The 24,909-nt window shown below is 37.8% G+C and overlaps 2 protein-coding genes across 4 annotated transcripts in view; one reads left to right on the forward strand and one right to left on the reverse strand.

Annotated features, from left to right (window-relative positions):
• LOC150078487 (cell cycle control protein 50A-like) overlaps positions 1–12,967 on the reverse strand; it is a 175,220-nt gene extending 162,253 nt beyond the window's left edge. For 2 of the 3 annotated variants that reach the window (XM_090385196.1, XM_090385195.1), the window contains exon 1: positions 12,902–12,967. In XM_090385196.1, the coding sequence (XP_090241322.1) occupies positions 12,902–12,953 (52 nt within the window). In that variant the 5' untranslated portion in view covers positions 12,954–12,967. The remainder of the gene's footprint in view (positions 1–12,901) is intronic. The other variant, XM_090385197.1, reaches the window with a different exon arrangement.
• A 273-nt stretch (positions 12,968–13,240) lies between these two features.
• Positions 13,241–24,909, forward strand: part of LOC150078488 (UDP-N-acetylhexosamine pyrophosphorylase-like) — a 296,675-nt gene continuing 285,006 nt past the window's right edge. Inside the window, exon 1 of the mRNA XM_090385379.1 lies at positions 13,241–13,338. The gene's annotated coding sequence lies outside the window, so the exon portion shown is untranslated. The remainder of the gene's footprint in view (positions 13,339–24,909) is intronic.

Raw genomic sequence — 24,909 nt, forward strand, 5'->3', positions numbered from 1 at the left:
TCTTTTTTTTTTTTTTTTTTTTGGCTGATGCTGCATAAGCTTGCTTTCTTGCATCAAATGCCTCTGCTAATGCTAATGCTAATAACACAAACCGAATTCGCTTATGCACGGTTCACCTTTGTGTTTACAAGAAATGGCAGTTGAACGCAGAATCACCCCAATCGAACGCAACACGATAGGAATTAAGAGAAGATTCTGAAAATGTATTTGTTTCTTATATCAGTGAAAGGGAAACACATTTCACCATAATAACGTAAAAACAATCACATTTCCAGCTATCGGTATAATCGCAAATGCAATTAGATCGAGTTTACTACCAGTTTATAATAGATTCCACTAGCAGAAATGCAAATGGAAATTGTTTTTATTGTTTTATGGTAGTAACCCCTAGAAATGTGCTTTAGTAAAATGTGAGGTGTTAATAGTATTTCTGCCTTTACGGTGTTGTTTATTCAGTTGCTACAGGTGCGCAGCTTTGTTTATGTGTATCAAGCATGCCTCCTCATTTTGTAATTGTGCTTTATTCCCTAAAAATTAGTAAAATACTTAAAAGGTGTGAAAAGGAAGTGTCCTGGTGAAGACACTGAAGATTCAGAGAGAAAAAGAAAAGCAATATCGATAAACAGAGGCGGATTGGGTCAAAAATTCTTACCCGGGAAAATTTATAGTGGCCTCATACTATGGTTTATGGTCAAAATCACACCGGCCTCTGGCCCACTGGGGTTTCCCCGGTAAGGCTTATGGCCAGTCTGCCTCTGTCGATAGAGAAAAAAATATGAAATTGTGAAATGCTTTGAGCGAAATGAAAGACCATGTGATATTGCACATGCTACAGACCTAAATGAGGCAACGCCGAGAATTACAAAGAATGCAGAAAAAAAAAACAACTTTCATAGCAGGAACAACTCAAAGTGTAATTAAAATCCATTAGATTAAGACACAAAGAATTGGAAGAGATGGAACGGCTGTCATCTGTTTGGATAGAAAATCAAACAAAAAACAAGTTTGCTTATGATAGAAGCAAAAGCATTAGCAATATTTTATTACGTAATAGTCGTAATAAAATACTTATGTATTTTATTACGATTATTTATTGTGTTTGGTAATGTTTTGGTTACAAATGTGTGTTCAATCTTGGGTGGTCGGCACCTAACCCTATTTTTCCCATAGGGCCTGTTGTTCATATTGCACGAGGGTTCCTAGGAATACAACTATCGTGCTATATGAGGACTGACTGTATATAAAAAAATTATAAAAGGAAAGAATAATAGAGATACGTGCAGAGACGGATTTACAATGAAGCTTAAGCTTCAGGGGCCCTCATTTGCGCGGGTCCCTTCAAGGCCCTAGCAATATATTTCCATCTTCATATATTTTTGTAAGATTCGCAAATGTAGAATATTTTAATCACAATCAGTTAACACTGCTGTCTCTTTCCACTACGACTTCCCCTCTGTCACACTGTCGTGTCTGGTGGCAATGGATTTATGGGTGCTTTCTTTCTTTCTTTTTTTTTTTTTTTTTTTTTTTGTTAGTTGTTGGTGCATCAGCTTCTGTGGCCATATTGCACCTCCCAAGGTTTTTGCATTTTCTACTTTGATCCAAGCCCGAGGCAGGATGTTTTATGGGTGCTGGCAGGATATTTTGCAAGGTAGTAGTGCATGTGGGAATAAATTTTTTGTTCACCAAATTTTCGAATACATGCAATATTTGAATTATGTCAAGTTTGACTGATTTGTGTGTACAGCCGAGCCAACATTTTGTGATCGGTGGGAGCAAGTACTTGTATTTTGAAAGAAAGAATTTGTATTGTTTTAATGTTTCAATAAATTAGTGAAAATATTAAAAATCGTGTATTACTTCAAAATCCAAAAGTGGTGCACTTGCACCATGCTGCCCGGCACCATGGTTTGAGTGGCCACCAACTTTAAGAAAAATACAAAGAAATTTTGCGTTCTTTTTTTTAAAGAGGGCCCCAAAAATTGTATAAGCTTCAGGCACACAAAACCTCTATTCGTCCCTGCACAGCTATGAAAACTGCTATGCTGCTTTCTGCCATTGCACATTCTGTATTGCCAATTTTCTTGAATGGCAATACTCTCTAAAACTGAAAACTAGGGCTCTTCGGCTTTCTTGTGCTTTGTTTGTATTACAGTGCCTTGTAATATGTCTTAATTCAGCTGTTTAAAATTAGTTACCTACTCAAAGTAATTGAATCATCACAAACAAAAAAGGACAAGTTTCCGTCAACACTGTTAAACCTATTAAGAACAGTGGTTTGCGTGCAGAAACAATTTAAGTTACTGCATCTATGTTTTTGGGCAGTCTACTCCAGTAATTGAAAAAGTGAAACAGCATAAAGCGACCCTCTGTATTAGGAAAGTTAGACTGCAGAAAGTTGAATTTCAAAGAAAGGAAGTTGAAGAGTTCTGAGTGATTGGTGGAAATTCATATTACAATATCTTTCTCCGATCTATAAATGATCCAGCAATAAATAAAAAAATAATAAAAAAATACTGACATCAAAGTAATAAAATCACAAATTTTTCTGTCAAATTGTAACAAAATGCAAAGAATAGTAAAAAAAAATAAATAAAAATATATCTAGAGCAACGGGTAACACATATATTAGTATTGCAAACTAAACAACGTTTGCCGATTGTCAACGTCATGGACCATTCATAATTTGTGAATGGTCCATCATGTAAACTTATGAAAACTGGAATAATAAATTCACTTACATGAAGGCCACCATAGCCGAGTGATCAGGCACGAGGGTGCACAAGTACACATACCATGAGTGTCCAGGGTACAAGCCCATGACCATGGACGCAGGTAGCATGGTGCAAGCGCACCACCTTTGGATTTTGAAGAAATTCACAATTTTTAATATTTTCATTAATTTATTGAAATATTAAAACAATACAAATTCCTTCTTTCAGAATACAAGTACTTTCTCCCACTGATCACGAAACGCTGGCTCAACTGTACATGTAAATCAGGCAAACCTGACTTAATTAAAATATTGCATGCATTCGAAAATTTGGTGAACAAAATATTTATTTTCAAATGCACCGCTTTGCAAAATATCGATGCCCATGCCTGTGACTGCTAAATATGGTGCCATTTCTTGTATTCTGCCTAACTTATGAAGTCTTCTGACTGTGCGGCTGCCCTGGAGTATAAACAGAAAATTGATTCATAAAATCACTTATTATAGATTCACTACAAAGTTAGCATTGCATTGCACACATAAAGCAAAGCAATGCATACTTCTCAATTCAGAGGGGTGCATTCATTGTTTACTGAGTGAAAAAGGAAAAAAAAAAGTGTGGACAAGAAAAATAACTTTTTGAAATTCATATTATATTTTTTCTAATCTGTAAATGATCCATCAACAGGTTTTCAATTAAAAAAAAAAAATTACTGACACCAAAGTAACAAAATCACAGATCATTCTGTCAATTTGTAGCAAAATGCAAAGAATAGTAAAAAAAAAAATAGTAAATTTAGAGCAATGGGTAACATTAGTATCAAAATTGGATAACATTTGATGATCGCCAACATCAGGGATCATTGAAAATTTGTGAATGGTCCATCGTGTAAACTAATGAAAACTGGAATAATAAACTAACTTACATTTTCAGCCTGTTTTTTTTTTATCACAGGTTAGAAAGGAATGATTGTACTGGTAATGGGTGAATTTTTTTCATGCTCTGAGAAACTTGAAAATGTAAAATCACTATACTTGAAAATGTAGAATCACAGAATAGTACATGATGCTTGCTAACAGCTGCAGAACTTTCTTTCTCTGTCAATAAAGCAAAATGAAAATATCTGTGATTGGCTGAATTTTTTTGTTTCTTTTCCCACTCTCGTTTCCCCAGTTTCTCTTTCAAGTAACTTTATAACAAATTTTCCCACCACAAGTGAAAACAGAACAGATACATATAAAACAGTTATAAACTGTATTAAAAGCAACAAAGTCCAGTCCAGTCCTGTTGGCTGTATAGAAAGAAAGCAATAGGCAAGGGTAGAATGTTGTTGTGAAAATGGCAAATAAACCTCAAAACCATAAATTTAATGAAAGAACATGCTTTGGAATGACATATTGGGCACACAAGTGGTCTGCCCAACATGCTTTGGAATGACATATTGGGCAGACAACTTGTGTGATCGAGACCCACTAATTTTGGGGTGACTGAAGTAGACGTTTTACTTTTCCTTGTCATTGTTTAATCTGCTCTCTGAACACCACAGGCCAAATGATAATTACACGAAGGGATCCTCCCAATGAGCCAATCACTATAAATTACATCAACCTATGCGAGAATCAAAGGATCGCCAATTTAGATGTATCTCTGGTTAGCATGGTAATATAATCCTAAATGCAATAATCACAGTACTTTATTCACCAGTTATGCAGCAATAATATGTATTACTTTATCAAGTTTATATTATATGTATTACTTTATCAAGTTTATATTATATGTATTACTCTATCAAGTTTCATACCAGGATATACCAGGGTATGTCCGCCAGGGGCAAAAGTTGATGATGTTGTAGAAAAGATATCATCTTTTAAGGGCACAAAAGGTGATATTGTTGTACACGTTGGCACTAATGATATAAAGATTAGGAGAATGGCGCTATTACTTAACAAGTACAGGTCAATGTTAAAAAAAGCCGTGAATTTGGGTTGAAATTGAAAGTGTCTGAAATTCTGCCCAGACATGATAAGAGGGAGTATATGATGAGAGACTTGTCGATCAATTTGGCCCTGGAGAGATTGTGCAAGGCTCAAGGGGTCTGTGCTTGTTAACAGGAGAGAATGCTTCTACACGGATGGGATACACTTAAATAGAAAGGGTACAAGAATATTTGCTGTTGCTGTCGAGGAAGCGTTAGGTGGGTCGGAAACTGCTAGCTTGAGGGGAATACATGGACTAAAAGATTAACAGTGCCACAGGCAAAAGTGATTCTTGCACTGCTTCTATTAGAATGAGCAGCAGCTTGGAAAGCAAGGTAATGGAGATTTCCAGGACTGCTGGGAGTCATAGTGGAACGATTCATAATAACTGCGCAATCCTACACCAACCATTATGAAATAAAATAAATAAATAGTGTTGTGTTATATTAAAATAATAATGATGCAAATAAATGAAATAAATAGAATGATACAATTCCACCGGAAAAAACTGATAATAAAGGTAACTGTCTGTACAATTAAATATGAAATTTTAAACTGCAATATATAAATTACAATAAACAATGTAGATAGAACACAGGATTTTATTATCCTGTGTTTTATCTACATTGTTAATTGTAATTTTTAGTAATATTATAACACTGATATAATATTATTCAATTTATTTGCATCTATATCATTCAATTTATTTGCATCATTATTATTTTAATATAATACAACACTATTTATTTATTTTATTTAATAATGGTTGGTGTAGGATTGTGCAGTTATAATGAATATAAATATTCCCAACCCCAGAGGCCTATCTGAAGACATAGTGGAACAAGTAAATACATGGGCTGTGTTAGAGTAGGAACAGGTGCATGTATACTTGCATGTATACCAATGCTAGGAGTATAGTTAATAAATTTGATGAATTTCAGGTGTTGGTCAAAATATCAAAGGAGGCAGATATTGTTGGGATATCAAAGATGTGGTGTCACACAAGTATAAGGAATGCAGAAATGGAATTTTGGGAGTACAATGTGTACAGGAAGGATAGACAGGATAGGAAGAGAGGAGGGGTTATATTATTAGTTAAGAAACAAATAAAATCCAAGGAAGTACAAGTCAGTTTGGTGTGACTTAAGCACTGGGAAAGCAAAATTGAAAGTACAAGTGTGTTATAGGCCTAATGACTGATGAGTATAATAAACAACTGTACAGCCGACCTGGCTAGCCAGGTGGGTAAAGTGCCCGCCTGGCAACCCAAAGGTTGCAAGTTTGAATCCCACCTCGGGTTTGGATCACAGTATAATGCAAAAACTTTGGGAGGTGCATTACGGCCACAGAAGCTGATGCGCCAACAACTAACAACAATAAAAAAAAAAAAAAAACCCGCACAGAGAAATAGAGTGGGCCAGTAAATCAGATTGTCTTAAAATGAGAGATTTTAATTTCCCATATATTGATTGGAATTTGTGGGTTGGTCACTCACACACTAGCAAGGCTTTTGGGGATTTATTGGATAATTGTTTTCTACAGCAGCAGCAGCATGTGCGGCAGGTAACTAGAGGAAGTAATACTCTTGATCTGATTATCAGTAGTGATTCTTCATGCATTAAGAATCTGCAGAATAAGGAACCACTAGGTGGCAGTGATCAGTGTGCTGAGGTGGGATTTACTCAAAGAGGTAACTACTATCAGGGGTAAAGGGAAGGGTTTCTGCTTTCGTAAAGGTGACTACGGTGGTCTGAGACAGTTTTTAAATTTTATACGGTGGGACCAACTGATGATGTTACCAACAGCAAATTCAAAATGGGAAGCATTCAAAGAATTAATCTTGGAAGCCACTAGGCTTTTCATAGCAACCAAGAAATATTGTTCAAGGTTTAGGCTTAAATGGATGTCAGATGAACTAATGATACATGTGGCACAGAAGATAAATGCATGGGATACATAAAAATTAACAGATATAAGCTGGTCTGTAACCAAGTCACAAAAGAGGTTAGGCAGGCAAAGGCAGATTAAGAGAAATCTTTTGCAAAGGATGCAAAGAAAAACAGCAGAGTTCTTTACTCGTGTAAACTCTAGAAGAAGGGGAATGAATCAGATCGGTCCACTTGATATCGGTGGCTCAACTGTTGATGATCCTGCTCAGATAGTTAAAAAACTTAATGAGTATTTTGCATCTACAGTCACACATGAGGAGTTATTCAGGGAGGGGAATGCCAGAGGTGTATTAAACTCTGGCATTCAGCTAGATGATTTTGTAATAACTAAGAGCAAAGTGGAGGAGAAATTTGTGAATATAAAAATAAGAAAGGCACCTGGGGTGGATGGGATCTATCCAGTTATTTTAAAGCAAAGGAAGTAAGCAAACCCTTAGCCATAAATATGAGAGCTTCCTTGGACTCAAGGGAGGTACCCATGGACTGGAGCTGTGTGAATGTGATCCCAATTCACAAAGGAGGTCAAAGGGCGACATGGGTAATTACAGACCTGTTAGTTTAACTTCTGTTCCAGGGAAATTAATGGAGGCACTGATTAAAGAAGCACTGCAGGATCATCTAAATGAGACTTCAGTTATAGCTCAGACACAGCATGGGTTTGTTAGGTGGAGTCTTGTCTGTCCAATTTGATTGGATACTATAATGTGGTCACAAAGCAACTGGATGCAGGGAATAACTTTGATATTATATAATTGGATCTTAGAAAGGCTTATGATACTGTTGCACATGGAAGACTGCTGCATAAATTGGAGCAGTGTGGCATTGGAGGCAAATTGCTGGTATGGATAAAAGAATGCTTGAGTGGGAGAAGACTGCTCTTCGTTGACTAATGTTATTAGTGGAGTCCCCAGAGTTCAGTGTTGGGTCCATTGTTGTTTTTTGTATTTATTAATGATATTGATCTTGGTATATCACGCTTAATGTCTAAGTTTGCAGATGATATGAAGGTTGGCAGGGTTGTTAATGATACTAATGACAGTACGCTACTTCAACAGGATCTAGAAAAGTGGAGCAGAGGGGGCTGAGAGGTGGCAACTGAAGTTTAACATTGGCAAATGTAAAGTACTGCATATATGAAGCAGTAACCCCAGAATAACGTATCAACTGTGTGGTGCTACACTGACAGTGTAGAGAATGACAAGGACCTGGGGTAATTGTGCAGTCAGATATGAAGTTTTTGGAGCAGTGCAGACAGTCTGCAAGAGTAGCTCATGGTGTCTTGTCAATGATATACAGGACTTTTTTTGCAGGGATAAGGAGGTGATTATCCCCTTGTATAAGGCAATGGTCAGGCCATACCTTGAGTACTGTATACAGGTCTGGAGGCCTCATTTTAAGAAGCATGTGGAGCTGATGGAATGAGTACAGAGAAGGTTAGAACGAGTACAGAGAAGAATGAAATTTTATATTTGGACCTACATTTGACTTGACAAATGTTTTTAGTAAGTCCAAATATAAAATTTCATGAAAATCTGCCCACTGGGGGTTGAGTTGTTACATCGATGGAAATGGTGTACAAAACAGGTGTGTGCATAAATATGTATAGAAATGCCTTCAACAATAGGTCAGAGGCTTGCCTATCTCGGTATATGATGTTCACCTCCTGCTGATTCCTGCTCATCATGACAGACCAAGAATTCTGAGCTCTTGGAAACGGAGAAGTTTCTTTTTAAAAACATTTGCTGTTTCTTACTTAATTACGATGCTATATTGTGTTCAATAAAAAGTTATAATTGTTATGTTTGTTAGGTTATTTTTAAAGGAATTTAGTAAGTTATGACTTAATAATTGTAGAGCTTTTCTTATCAATGTTTTCAGAAAGAATATCATATTCTTTCTTGTAGTATTGTAACTTGTGGCTTAGGTCCAAGGTTCTGATTACATAGGTTGGCTGTTTTTTTTTTTTTTTTTTTTTTTTGTTTTTATCTAAGAAATTAGAAAGGCAATAGAAGGAATGGATCACACTGGTCTGCTAGATATGAACGATTTAACTGCTGTTGATCCTGCTCAGGTTGCTAACAAACTAAATAGATATTTTGCAATTTTAGGGATTGAGATGTCAGAAGTATATCAAATTCTAACAGAAAGCTAAATGATTATGTGATAACCAAGGGGAAATTGGAAGGGAAATTTTTGAAGCTAAATATAAAAAGGACACCTGTGGCAGAAGGGATCTATTCAATTATATTAAGGGATGTAGCAAAAGAAGGTAAGCGTAAGCAAACCTATAGCCATAATTATGAGACATCCTTGCATTCAGGGAGGTCTCCGATGGACTGGAAACGTATCCCTAATTCACAAGGTGGGAATCAATGGGTTAAATGAATGAGTAATTACAGACCCATTGGTTTTACTCCTGTTGTAGGAAAATTTATGGGATCACTGTTAAAGAAGTAATGCAGTCACATCATAGATCTGTTAACGGACAAACCTGTCTGACAAATCTGATTGGATAATATGCTGCAGTAACAGAGAAAGTGGGTGCTAGAATAATTTTAAGATCATTTAGATTTCCAAAAGAGCTTTTGACACTGTTCTATATAAAAGACTGCTGTACCAGAGAGTGTAATATTCTTTATCTGGTTATCAGCAGTGATTATTCGTGCATTAAGAATTTGCAGATAAAGGAACCACAAGGTGGCTGATGTGGGATTTACTTAAAGATATATTTACCATCAGAGGTAAAGGGAAGGGTTTTTGCTTCCGTAAAGGTGACTACAATGGTCACAGACAGTTTTTAAATTCTGTACAGTGGGACAAACTGGTGATGTTATCAACAGAAAATTCTAAGTGGGAAGCATTCAAGGAACTAATCGTGGTAGCTCCTAGGCTTTTCATACCAATTAAGAAATACGGTTTAAGGTTTAGGCCTAAATCAGATGAACTAATGGGACTGGTGGCAGAAAAGAAAAAATGCATCAGATGCATATAAATTACCAGGCAGCACAGTAGCCTATGGCAGATATCAGTTAGTCTGTAATCAAGTCATAAAGGAGATAAGAAAATAGAATGCAGATTACAAGAAATCTTTGACGAAGGATGCTAAGAAAAACAGCAAGGATTTCTTTACTTATATAAACTCTAGAATGAAGGGATGAATCAGATTGGTCCACTTGATATCGATGGTTCGAATGTTGATGATCCTGCTCAGATAGCTGATGATCTGAATGAGTATTTTGCATCTACATTCACACGAGGAGTTATTAACAGAGGAAAATGCTGGAAGTTTATCAAACTGTAAGAGGGTACTTAATGATTTTGTAATACTTGAGAGCAAAGTGGAGGAGAAATTGTTGAAGTTAAACATAAGAAAGGCACGTGGCATGGATGGGATCTATCCAGTTATATTAAAGGAGGCAGCAAAGGAAGTAATCAAATCCTTAGCCATAATTATGAGAGTATCCTTGGACTCAAGGAAAGTCCCCACGGACTGGAGATGTGCAAATTCACAAAGGGGAATCTAAGGGTGACACTAGTAATTACAGGCCAGTTAGCTTGACTTCCGTTCCAGGGAATCACTGGTTAAAGATGTATTGCAGGATCATCTAGACAAGACTGCACTAGTAATTCAGACTTAGCATGGGTTTGTTAAGGGTTTGTTTCACAAATCTTGGAAATCTTGTCGCACAAATTTGATTGGATACTACGATGTGGATACAAAGGAACTGGATGCAAAAAATAATTCTGATATCATATACTTGGATTTCAGGAAAGCTTTTGACACTGTTGCGCATGCAAGACTACTGTACAAATTGGAGCAGTATAGCATTAAGGGTAAGTTGCTACAATGGATAAAAGAGGGTGGTTGAGTGGGAGAAGACAGAGAGTGGTAATCAATGGATGCTGCTCTTCATGGATTATGTTATTAGTACAGTCTCTCAGAGTTCAGTGTTGGGCACACTGGTTTGTGTATTTATCAATGATATTGATGAAGGTATATAGGCTTAATGTCCAAGTTTGCAGATGATACAAAAGTTGGCAGGGTTGTTAATGACAATAATGACAGTGTGCTACTGCAACAGGATCTAGAAAAGGAGCGCAGGTGGGCTGAGAAGTGGCAACTGAAGTTTAACATTGACAAATGCAAAGTACTGGATATGGGTAGAAGTAACCCCAGAGAAACGTGCCAACTGTGTGGTGCTACACTTACGGTGGTAGAAAATGAAAAAGACCTGGGAGTAATTGTGCAATCAGATATGAAGTTTTCTGAGCAGTGCAGACAGGCTGCCAGAGCAGGTAATGAGATATTGTCAGTGAAATTTTGGTAGTAGGGAAAAGGAGGTAAATACCTTTGTAATGGTTTGTAATGTAGTGATTATCCCTTTTTCAATAAGGCAATGATCTGAGTACTGCGTATAGGTTTGGTGGCTTCATTTTAGGAAGGTTGTAGAGTTGCTTGAGTGAGTACAGTGATTGGCGAGGGGGAACGAAGGGGTCTTCTTACCAAGAAAGGCTTAAGTTCTGCAAATTGCAGCATCTGGGCACCTGCGAGGTGAACTGATTGAGGTGTATAAGGCCTTGAATGCACTGGGCAGGCTGAATTTTGATGGGTTTCTTCCTCTTGCTCAGATTCTGCACCTGAGGGGTCATAAATTCAAATTGAGGAAAGATGTGCAGAAATTTGCCATTAGCCAGTGGGTAGTTGACTGTTGGAACAAACTTCCATCTGTCGTTGTGGAAGTTGATAGCTAAAATAAATTCAAGGAGTAAGTGGACAAACTTTTAGAGGGAATGGATGCGTGAAATGTTTTTTTTTTTTTTGTCTGATTCTACATAAGCTTGCTTTCTTGCATCTTATGCCTCCACTACTACTACTACTACTACTACCATTGAAAATTGGCTAGCTGTCTTGATTTTATCAACGTTATTTTTATGAACTCATCAGTTGAGTTTCTCAGTGAATTTACAGGAATTTAAGCTACATATTTTGTGCATTAACACCTGGCTATACTCCAGTTTTCAGTATCCCTCGTGTTTCTCTATGTGCCAAACAGAAGGTTGCGTGATAGATATGAACTGAGAAAAATGGTTGCAATTAGAAAGAAAAAAAAAAAAATTATAACAGGGGTCATGTTTTTAATTGACTTTCATGTGTGTTTAGTGAAAAAAAAAAAAAAGGTTAGGTTTTTACGTGACTTCAGGAGGGATTCAAGCAAAATCCGGTTGTTGTTAACGACCGGGGGGGGGGGGTGCCATAAACTGGAGTTTTACCACCTAATGCATCTACTTCCCACTCTTGTTCTCTCTCAGGTTCATTCTGAAATTTTTTTTGGCTGGTGCAGCATAAGCATCAGGCTTCCTTGCACCATATAGTTAATAATAATAATAATTTCTGTAGTCCAATAATGCCTCTCTCAGTCATTCAAGGTCAGCTCTTTTGGCGAGGTGTGGGTGCTGTTGGGGTCCCCACAATTGAAAAGCCCTAAATCCCAACTAAACCCCTCTCCTCCAGCACTAGTAAGGTGAATCAGGGTACAGGAATTAATGTTCAGATCTACTAGCCTTACTTTCATTTAATTTTTTTTAATATCAACTGTCTTCATAACAGTATATGTTCATAATTCTGTAAGGATGAGAATGGGATGATTTTTATTTTTCTATATTATTTTCTTATTTTTCGTTTATTATATTATTTGACACAAAAATCATCTAATTAATAACCACCCGAAATTTGATATCTTTCATAGAGCACCAAGTTCTTAGGTATGGGTTTTCCCCCATTTTCAAATTAACGTGGGCCTCCCCCCATAATACGATTGCCCATGCGTAAAGCTATCCCCGCAACAAGCTCATGCTGTCTTATCTAATGCCTACTTTGTATTTTAATTTATTTCTGTAACCGAATGCAAATTTAACGTGAAAAATATAGTAATTTATTTCAGCTAAAAAAAAAAAAAAAAACAACTAAAAAATCCAAATGAATCGTTAGCTTGGCTTTGTGGGCACGTTATCTTTAGGATTTGTTGCCCTTCACTTCGCTTCCATCCAGAATCATGATTTATAGCAGGTAAACAATTAATTTGAATAGGCAAGCTATTGCAGATATTGTCACTGAAAAACGCTGCAAATCTTGCTAAGTAAAAAAGAAAAAAAATGAAAAACGATTTCTTAACTACGTATTTGACACTAAATGTATCGTGGAAAGTTTAGAGATAATAGCAATTTAATCGTGTCTTGGTCTGGTCCTTTTTAAATTATTTACCTGACGGTCTTTTGCTTTTCTCATATTCCTGAGAATCGTTCCCTAACGCCATTTTATGATATCGCCTAATTTATCCAAAAGGTGTCGTTACTACTCTGTGGTAAGTAGAACGTGGGTGACAGTTTTTGGAAGCTATACTTTAAAATGCGTGTGTAGCATAAAGAGAGGATGGAAAATATGAATGATATTAATCAATTTGAATGTTCTGTAATCAAGTTGCATAATCCATAATCAGAACGTTAATTTTTTATGATTAGTCTCAAGAGCATGGACAAGTTTGATTATTTGTTTTTACCTGTTCAACCTTGTGGAACAATTATGTGCTAACTTGTTCGTTTCCTTTGACAAATAAAATAAAATAATGAAAAAAAAAAATGTGCACATGACTCAGTTCTTAAACAAACCAGTTACATTTCACAGAAAATAAGTTACCAAAGGTAAGATAAATAGTATGATGTATTTTAAGGTGTTTATTACTATCAGTATATTTGCGATACAACGATTTCTTATGATAATCTATATCAACTCTTCGAGTGATCGTATCTGGATTGGAGAGGGCTGTGTCGATTTGCGGAAATTATTTAAAAATTTCATAAATGGCTAATGCGACCCGTCACCCACAACTCGTTCACCACGCCCACCCTTCCCTTTATTGTGTAGGCATTTCAGGTTTAAGGTTTGCCTATGCATCCAAAATAATCTGTATTTTCTCTTTTAGCTGTCAACTGCCCCAGTCAGAGACCATTGAAGATTATAAAAAGAACGGTTTTTTTTTTTCAATAGATGTATCAAGGTAGTCGTCGGATTACCTGCCGAGCAGCGGGAAAATTGCATGGGCTATTACCGAATAGATAAAAGGTGACAACGCAGTGCTTACACAACTTGTCACTGCGGTTCCTTAATTCAAACATTTTAAGTTAAAAAAAAAAAAATACAAAATTACTTTATGATGTAAGGATGGTGAAAGAATACCATTGTGTTATACAGTGCATAATTTTAATTAAACTGTTACTATCCAACATGGCGAATAAAAAACACTTTCACGACGAAATGCGTCAGTTGTTGCACTACTCTGAATAAGTGAGTAGATATATTACGATGTGGAGGTTGACTGCATGAAATATTATTACTTGATAATAGGGAGAGGGACTGAACTTAAATAGTATATATATCATTTTCAGTTTATTTTATAGGTGGCCTCGTGAATGGGTTCTAATTTTAATGAATCCATGTCCTGGTGCTATTCCATTGGCACTGCATAAGAGAAAGTCTAAACATTTACATTGTGCCAGTCTTAAGAATTCTGAATGTAGTTTGGTATTTCTTGATTGTTCAAAATATTTAGGCCATATTTTATGAGCCAGCAGGTGATTGAACTTCTTCATTAGTTATTTCACTTTCAACAAATTTTTTCAAGTTTTTTTTTAGCTGATCATAGCATTTTGTATCATCTATGTGAATGTCTTTACCAACCAGATATTGCACTGAGGCCTCTACCTTTCCATGTAGGCCCTTCCTGCAAGGTCATCCCAGAAAAACATATGAAATCATCTAATGGCATTATCCATTTTCCCAAATATTCAGTACAGTTGCTATAAAGACACCACAACTTTATGAAAACTGTCACACAAATTATTCTCTCCCTATGTTTTCATGCAGTTTCTGCCTTAACTTTTAGAGGCACAAATTCTTGATTCAAACATTCAGTAAGAATACCCTTCATTGCTTTCAAACTAATTCAACAACTAAGTTGCTTTCTCTTTCAATTTATTCAATACGACACTGGAAAATAATCACAATTGAATGCACCAGCCAGAGATGTAACTCACTTAAGTTGTGTTCAAAAAAATCTTTTGATTACTGTAGGAAGTTTGTCTTCCAACAGAAAAAAAGGCCATCAATGCAGGAAACATCTGGATCATTATTATTATTAATAGCCATATGGTGCAAGGAAGCCTGAGGCTTATGCTGCACCAGGAAAAAAAAAAGTTCCCGAGTTACCCTGAGAGAGAGAGAGAGAGAGAGTCAAAAGTAGAAGGGAATCACCAAGAAAGAGAAGAATGATGATATCCAGCTCGGGACCCTGGGTGTGCCAAGCCCATAACCAGAGTGAGCCCCCCCCCCCGGAGTTACTGTCAAGTGCAACCGAGGACTACATATAATGCATAACACTCAATACATAGTAGTTTGACATTTTTCCATGCTGAAGTATCTACCAATCTTGTTGATATCGAAATTCAATGCATTTCATTCACTCAAGTGCAAATTCCAAAAGTTCTCAAATCCACTTCATCCTGAATATGTAATCTGTTATCCTGATTTTTTTAAAAATAAGCTTCCCCTGAAACAAAAAGTGAAACAACCTTCTTTATTAAATTTTTATAATAAAAAATAAATTTATGATTGCAGATCAAAAATAAAAAAAAAAAAAGGGCAACATACTCCAAAAGAACTCTTTTCTAATGCATAATATGCATTCTTGCAATATTGGTAATAATGATAGTCACATAGTCCTGCGATGGGAGGGGTTGTCTGTAGTAGTAGTGGCATGTGATGCAAGAAAGCAAGTGTATGAGCTTATGCAGCATCAGCCAAAAAAAAAAAAAAAAAAATCACACCATTCCCTCCAAATGCCTGTCTAGTTCCTCCTTAAATTTATTTAACCTATCAACTTCCACAACCACAGATGGAAGTTTGTTCCAGCAATTAACCACCCGCTGGCTAAAGGCAAATTTTCACACATCTATTCTACATCTGTCTTTTCTTAATTTGAATTTGTCCCCTTAGGTTTGTAATCTGAATAAGTGGAAGGATCCTATCAGAATTCAGCGTGCTCAACCCATTCAAGGCCTTATACACCTCAAATTCAAAGTCTATACTCAGTATCCACAAAATTCCTGCAACTCCTCTGTACAGGTTGTGTGAATATGAAAATACTAGTAAACCTTGACAACAATGTTGTCAGTATCAGTGTCCATTTTTTTAATGGCATTGTAAATAAAATTGTTGAAAATATGTGCTATACCAAACAAATTTTTCTTCTGTAACATAACCTTTCATTTTGCAAACATATTATCCATTAGCATTAATAGTAGCATATAATGTGAGATAGCAAGCTTATACAGCATCAGCCAAAAAAAAAAAACACTTCCCATTTCACCTATCCATTTCCTCTAAAAGTTTGTGTAGTACTTCCTTGAATTTATTTAAGCTATCAACTTCCATAATCACAAATGGAAGTTTGTTCCAGCAGTCAACCACTTGCTGGCTAAAGGCAAATTTATGCACAGATATTCTGCAACTGTCTTTCCTCAATTTGAATTTATGATCCCTTAAGTGCGTAATCTGAGCAAGAGGGAGAATTCCATCAGCATTGAGCTTATCCAAACCATTCAAAGCCTTAAACACATCATTCAGATTGTGTCACAGGTGCCTAGTCTCTAGACACTACAATTTGCAGAACTGAAGCCCTTCTTGGTAAGAGCACCCCTTTGTTCCCCTTACCAATCTTGCTGCCACTCTCTGTACTCATTCCAGTAGCTCTATATCCTTCCAAAAATGAGGCCTTCAATCCTGTATGCAGTATACTCAAGGTGTGGCCTGACCATTGCCTTATACAAAGGGGTAATCCCAGCTAGCAAAATTCCTGTATATTGTTGACAAAACCCCATGAGCTATTCTGGCAGCCTGTCTGCACTGCTCAGAGAATATCACATCTCATTGCACAATTACTCCCATGTCTTTTTCATTCTCCCACTACCTTGAGTGTAGTACCACACAGTTGGTATGTTGCTTACGTTGCTCTGGGGTTACTGTTACCCATATGCAGTAGTTTGCATTTGTCAGTGTTAAACTTCAGTTTCCACTTCTCAGTCCATCTGCCTAACTTTTCTAGTTAATGTTTATGGTTGTTAATGACAGTAGCATACTGTCATTAACAACCTTGCCAACCTTTATATCATCTGAAAACTTAGATATTAAGCCTGATAAATACCTTGAATAAGCAACACACCAGTAAAGAAGACTAATGTTACTTATTCTCACCAGATACCATGACCCAGACAGGTCCAGACCGATGAAAGGCCAACAAGCTGTTTCAAAGCTTGTTGACCTCTCATCGGTGGGCGGGTAGGTACCCTGGTGATACAATGAGTGATAACCCAGTTATGAAGTGTAACTCGTAAATTATGAGAAGTAACAAAAATGATACTATTTCACCAACTTTGGTGATTTACTATGAAATAAATGATGCTTTGAGCTAACTTGTTCGTCTCGTGAATTTCCTGTAATCAGAGGCTTTCACACCACGCACTGTCTGGGCATCTCTCATATTGCTGAGTTACATTTCATAACTGGTTTGTCACTCATTGTATCACCAGGGTACCTATCTGCCAACGGAGAGGACAACAAGCTTTGAAACACCATTTGACTGGTGGTATCCATCAAGGAAAATGTCTTTTCTACTGGCGAAGCGTTGCTTATTCCAGGTAGTGCAATGTCAGGGCAACTCCTTGTGAAGGTGATCATAAAATGAGATGTAACAAAAGTGATGTTATTTTACCTACTTCTGTGATTTACTACAAAATAAAATGACCCTTCACAGCAGTTATATCTTTAAGTAAATCCCACATCAGCACACCATGATTACTGCCATCCAGAGGTTCTTTTACCTTCTGGTTCTTAATGCACGAAAAATTGTTGCTGACAATCAGATCAAGAGTGTAGCTCCCTCTGGTTGCCTCTCGAACATGCTGCTGTGGAAAACAGTCTTCACGAAATCCACAAAACTTTGGCTAGTGTGTGTGTTTGACCAACTCGTATGTTCCAGTCAATATCTAGAAAGTTAAAATTCACTGTTTCAAGAAATTCCTTAAATGCCGATATCCAGGTAATTCTCCAGTGGGACAAAGACAACTTAGTCGATTTCAATCCTTCTAAAACTCAGTCTTGTCTTATATCTTGCAAAAAGGATTCTTCTGCTCCTTTGCTTATCTTTGGTGACACTCTGATTTGTAGACAAAACGATATATCTCTTTTGGGGATTACCCTGACTTCTAATCTCTCTTGACACAAACACATTACAACTATTGCTTCCTCGGCATCAAAAAAACTTGATTTTCTCTCTCGCTCTTGTCTTTAATTTTCTTCCAAATATCTGTTCATTCTGTGCAAATCCACCCTACCATGGAATATTTTTCCCGCATCTGGGGCAGTGTCCCCAAAACCTCTCTCAGGCTTCTAGATTCCATTCAGAAGAGGACAGTTAGGTTAATTAATGACTATTCTCTAACAGTCTCTCCACTCACTGTTTCATAGATGTACTGTTTCTGCTGCATGTCTTTTCTGCAGATACTTCCATTGGCACTGTTCTTTTGAATTGGCTTCTATAATTCCTGCTGTCTTTTAAAAAACAGTCCGAGCACGTGCTGCCACCAGCCAACACCCATTTACTGTCCAACTTTTCATCTTCCTCATTTATTCATTCAACTGCCATTTTCTGGAACAACCTTCCTTCATACATATTTCTGAAAATTACAGTCTACAGAAGTTCAAGTCTAATGTCAACAAATATCTACTTTTGTCTTCTCAATCTCCAGCCCAAGCACGGTACTAAGTACTATTGGTTCTAATACCTCTCGTGTTTGGAATTTTTTATATAAAAAAATTCTTATTACTTGTTCACTCTATTTCTCTTATACTTATCACTTATATTTATCATAGTCATTATGCCTATAAAACACCCCAACTCCCAATTTCATTTTTCCAGTGCTTATGTCACACCAAACTGCCTCTACATTGCACTGGCCTCCCATGTCATCTGGATGCACTGCCTTAAATTTCATATGCTTCTTAAATAAGAGTATACCCTCCCAATTCTCCTGTCCTTTCTGTCGACATTGTGCTCCCCACTTTCAAACTCTGCATTGATTATTATTAGCTATATGGTGCAAGGAAGCCTGAGGCTTATGCTGCACCAGCCAAAAAAAAAAAAAAAAAAAAAAAATTCCTGAGTTACCTTAGAGAGAAAAGTAGAAAGGAATCACCAAGAAAGAGAAGAATGATGATATCCAGCTCGGGACCCTGGGTGTGCCTAGCCCATAGATGTGAGCCCGTCGAGTTAATTTATGTTTGAGTAACACTTCATCTGTGATATCCACACGATATCTACATTTGATGACTTGACCAGATTCATCAAATTTATTTACTGTGCTTTAAGTATTGGTGTATATGCAAGTACAAAACAGGTATACAAGTACACCTGTTTTGACATCTAGTTACCCTAACACAGCCCATATATTTAATTTTTCCATGACAACTCACAGCAAGAATTGAACTCCCTGACACCTTGCTTTCCAGGCTGCTGTATGTCCCAGTAGAAGCAGTGCAAACATCACTTTCACCTCTGCCTGCTGCTATTGTTAATCTATTAGTTTGTGTATTCCCCCAAGATAGCAGTTTTCTGACCTGCCTAACACTGCTTTGGTAGCATCAGCAAATATCCTTGCACCCTTCTGTTTAAGTGCATCCCATCCCTTTAAAAACAGTCTCTTCTGTTAACAAAGTAAAGATCACACTGGGAAAAATTCTACCCAACGAGTCTTGCACAGTTTCTTCAGGGCCTGATTTATTGACAAGCATCTCAACGTGTACTCCCTCCTGTCGTATCTGGGCTGAATTGTAGTTTGCTACTCTACTTTTTTCCCCAACATTGCCCTGTAGTTGTTAAGTAAGTCCTCAGATCTACTAGTAATATTGTTATTGCTAATGTGGGCAACAATATTGCCCTTCATGCTTTTAAAAGATATCAGCTCTATAGTATCATCTACCTTTGTCCCTGGAAGACATATCCTGGTCCTATTCCAGTTATCGTTTTTACACAGTATATTTCCTGTTTTCCCTTACAATAGTGTCACAACAATTACTATCTCCTGTGGGATTAGCATATTTGGGCCACATGTGTTACCTGATGCACAAGTACAAGCTCTTATCTATTTCATCTTATCTGCCATTAACAGTTTTCTACTTTCAGCCAGCTTGATGTGATTCACTTTAAAAGCTATGACGTCTGATGGTCAGTTCTTGGCCTTTGCGGCTCGACATACTTTGAGATCTCCTTGCTGTTTGACGCTAGCAACCCAAATGTGATTTTAGCCATCAGTTAAGCGAAAACTGTAAAAGAGATATTTTAAAATATATCAAAAACTTTATTATATTTTCAACTAAATATCCATGGTATTGAACTTTTACTTTGAAAAGTTTTCAAAATAATAGTGGTATAAGTTCAGTTAAAGACCTTATATATATCTTTGACACGAGTAATTACAGACCTTTTAGTTTAACTTCTGTTCCGGGAAAAATAATGGAGTCACTGGTTAAAGAAGCATTGCAGGATCATCTTGACAAGCTTGCAGTTATGGTTCAGACACAGCATGGGTTTGTTGAGGGGAAGGCTGGTTTGACCAATTTGATTAGATATAGTGTACAATATTACTTGTAATGCGGCTCCGAGAGTTTCCTCCAATTTTGTGTCAAGCAATGTCATGAATAGAAACTCTGTAAAGGCCAGATTTGTGTATGTTATGTTGGTTGTGCTGTTCATCCAGCCTCTTAGCCTAGGGGCTTGCGTTTTCACACTGAAACCTCTAGTTTACCATCCTGTGGCATGTGGGCCTGGCAGTAGAGAGTATGAAGCACTGGCAGAACAAACCCTGAGGTAGCCAAGGCTACAGTTAGGGAGAGGCCAGTAAAAAAAAAGTGAAATTGGGCAAAAGGGAGAGGGTGCCACTCAGGTGGGGGGTTGGGTAAGTGAGGGAGCAACCACCCCAGATGGTAGGAATGAAAGATCATAGGGAAAGAGATCCCTGTGTTGTAGTGCCTGTTTGGTGCCCAAAGTCACACTGGCCAAGAATCAAGCCCTACTGACTGACCAGTGCCTGCATGGTATCTGTTGGATAGGTGGTACCTCTGTAGCCAGGTGGGCAGAAGCAGCAGTGTGTAGCACAAGCTTCTTGATTAGAAGACTGCGGTTCGAGCCTGTGACCACCAAATACAGAAGATGTGGAAAGGTCAGGGGATGACCACTGCATATCCCTGGAGCAATATGGCCTTAGTTGCTAATGCTCCTAAAAACCAAACAGCAAACAACTTGGATAGGCATGGGGGCATAATTGGTCCACTAGCCAGTCCAGGGGGAGGGGAGTTGGAGAGCTACACAATTTGTTACACCTGTAATCCTCATTCACACTCTTCTTTCCAAAGGAACTGGATGCAAAAAATAATTTTGATATCATATATTTGGATTTCAGGAAAGCTTTTGATACTGTTACACATGGAAGACTACTGTACAAATTGGAGCAGTATGGCATTAAGGGCAAGTTGCTGCTATAGATAAATGGATGGTTGAGTGGGAGAAGACAGAGAGTGGTAATCAGTGGACACTGCTCTTCGTGGACTAATGTTATTAGTGGAGTCTCCCAGGGTTTTTGGTGCTGGGTCCACTGTTGTTTTTTTATATATATTAGTAATATATTGATGTAGGCATATCAGGCTTAATGTCCAAGTTTGCAGATGATACAAAGATTGGCAAGGTGGTTAATGACACTAATCTAGGTAAGCTACTGCAACAAGATCTAGAAAAATTAGGCCAATGGGCTAAGAAATGGCATTTGAAATTTAACATTGACAAATGTTAAATTTCATGTTAAATTTGCAGTAATTCCAGATTATCATACTAACTAAAGACCTGAAGGGCAATTGTACAGTCAGATATGAAGTTCTCTGAGCAGGCACACAGGCTGCCAGGACAGTTACTATTATTGTTGCCCTTATATTATTTCTCCCTGATTGGGGATTCCACTCCGTGACCAGGTACTGCTACCAAGTACGCAGGGTGGTTGTAATGTCTGGTGTTACTGCTGGTTGAGGAACTCTGACTATCCTACAGGTGTTCAGGATTGCGACTTTCTGGAGTTCCTTGTAGGCATTCTCTTAGGAGACCTATTGCTGCTAGGCTGCTATGTAGGGTCTTTGGCACCATACTGGTGGTCGACATGATGATCAGGATGGTCGTTACTTCTTGCATATGCCACATCACAGGTTCGTGTACTTCCTAATTTTTTTCCTCATGGGTTTTCTGGACATTGCTAGTGTTGGAGGCGCCTCCATAGCCAGGTGGGAAGGAGCAGCAGTGCGTAGCACACGCTTCTTGATTAGACCGGGGTTCGAGCCCGTCACCACCAAATACGGAGGATGCGGAAAGGTCAGGGAATGACCACCGCATATCCCGGAGCAATATGGCCTTAGTTGCTAATGCTCCTAAAAACCAAAAAAAAAAAAAAAAAAGCTAGTGTTGGGCACCGCTATGTCAATCAGGTAGGTAGCCTTTTCCATCTTGTTAACAAGGGTTATGTCCGGTCTGCTCTGGTGAGTATGGGCTTGGCACACCCAGGGTCCTGAGCTGGATATCATCATTCTTCTCTTTCTTGGTGATTCCCTTCCCTTTTACTTCTGACTTTCATTCTCTCTCTCTCTCTCAGGGTAATTCAGAAATTTTTTTTTTTTTTTTTTTTTTTTGGCTGGTGCAGCATAAGCCTTAGGCTTCCTTGCACTATATGGCTATTAATAATAATAATAATAATAGTCCCAGTACAGCTTGTGGGTTGGGGTTTCTAGTACTGCCTGAGGTTGGAAATTGTAGTATGGTACACTTATTTTGGTCAGCTGCTATTTCCTCGCTAGCTTCTGATATATTATCCTGGCTACTTGGTCGTGTCTATGAGTGTACTCAGTCTGGGTGATCACCTTGCAGCCCGCGGTGATGTGTTGGATCATTTCTGAGACCAGGTGGCATCGTCGACATGTGTCATCTGACAATTCCGGGCTCCTTTGCGATGTATTTTCTATAGTTTCTGGTGTTGATTACCTGGTCTTGGATGGCCAGCATGAATCCTTCAGTCTCGGGAAAGAGCATCCTGCTTGTGAGCCATGCATTGGAAGTAATGTTATCGATGTGATCTTGATGGAGGTCATTGTAGTGTCTGCCATGGAGCATCTTCTTTGCCCATCTTTCTAGCTTCGTTTCTTGTGCCTTCTGGGTGGGAGGGGGCTCCTCGCTTAGGTTGAGTAGTGTATACCACTTATCTATCTTCCTTATGGCCTGGTGGAGTGGTGCTGTGTTGTTCTTGACGTAATCTTTCAGGTTAACTATTGCTGTTTTCTGTTGCTGTATCAGGCCCCTTGCTCCCTCTTTCTGAGCTATTGTTAGTCCCTCCACTGCAGACTTTGGGTGGTGTTGGTGGCTCTTGGTCATCATTGTCCTTGTCTTTCACATGATATCCTCTAGCTTGGTGTTAGTCCAATCTATGACCTCAAAGGAGTATATTAGTACTGGAGCTGCATAGGTGTTTATGGCTTTAACTGTGTTCCCTCCATTCAATTTTGTTTCAGTAGGCTTCTGAGTCTCTAATGATATTTTTCGGCCAGGCACTTCTTGATTTCATTGTGCTCTAACTGCTGAGCCTGCACCATCCCTAGGTATTTGCAGGTCTCTCCTTCTGTCACAGCTTCGATCTCTTTACCAGTCAGCAGCTAGTAGTTTCAGCCGACTAATTTTCCCTAAGTACAGTGTGTGGGCCTTGCATTTGTCTAGACCAAATTCCATCCTCATGTCCTTGCTGAATTATTCGGTGATCCGGAGTAGTTGCTGGAGTTGCTTCTCGGTTGCCACGTAGAGCTTATTATTATTATTAGCTATGTGGTGCAAGAAAGCCTGAGGCTTATGCTGCACTAGCCAAAAGAAATTCCAAAGTTACCCTGATAGAGAGAGAGAGAGAGAGAGTCACAAGTAGAAAGGAATCACCAAGAAAGATGATATCCAGCTCAGGATTCTGGTTTTGTCAAGCTCATACTCACCAGATGTGAGCTCCTGGGGTTCTTAATGGGGTTTTGTCAATGATATACAGGAATTTTGCTAGCAGGGATAAGGATGTGATTATGCCATTGTATAAATCAGTGTTTTCCAATTTTTTTATAGTTCACCATTAAGCAGCTTTTCAGATTTCGATGGCATCCCCCGCTTCTCTTCCCCAACCAGTAGTAATCATGGTTTTTCATTATCACATGAAGCAAGAAATAAATATTTTATTTATTATAGTAGTTCAGTGGTTTTCAACCCTTTTTTTTTTTTTTAATAATGGTACCCTTATGTAATTTATTTTATTTTGTGACACCCCTACTCAATTTTCTGCCTGTTAGATCCAGTTCTGTCTCTCTCTCTCTCTCTCTCTCTCTCTCTATATATATATATATATATCTCCACCTTGGTCGTTTTTTAAAAAAAATTTTTGGTATTTTTTCAATCTGTGCAAATCTTATCATTTTATTTTCCGGTTCATTCCCCCCACCTTCTTTCACAACATATATCGCCCCCAGGGTATACTGTATATTCATTACTTTTAATTTTATACATAAAACTCGTTAACATGTTCTACCTACAATATTTTATATATACATATTCACATTATGGCTGTAGGGTACGTTATACCATTGAGCTTATTTCGATACATAATTCTTGAGGCATGTGTTTGTGTTATGTATTGAAACTGTTATCCTTTATAATGTGAGATTTTTGTAATTTTTTTATTTGGAATTGTAAATAGAATGATTAGTTGACATATCTAAATACTGTCATTGGGGTTTATGGAACTTTGATAGGTGGAATAGAACCAGGCTATGTCTGCCAGGGGCAAAGGTTGAAGTTGTAGAGCAGATATCATCTTTTAAGGGCACAAAAGTTCATATTGATGTACATGTTGGCACTAACGATATTAAGAGTAGGGGACTGCCAGTATGTCGACTGGCTTCACTTCCTTGGATTTTATGTATTTCTTAACTAATAGCATAACCCCCACCCCCCTCCTATCCTGTCTATCCTTTCTGTAGACATTGTACTCCTCAAATTCCAGTTACATTCCTTATATCTGTGTGACACCACGTCTCTGAAATCCCAA

Source organism: Mastigoproctus giganteus, chromosome 11 (genome assembly GCF_048544385.1).
Source record: "Mastigoproctus giganteus isolate SK-2022 chromosome 11, ASM4854438v1, whole genome shotgun sequence".
Taxonomy (NCBI): domain Eukaryota; kingdom Metazoa; phylum Arthropoda; class Arachnida; order Uropygi; family Thelyphonidae; genus Mastigoproctus; species Mastigoproctus giganteus.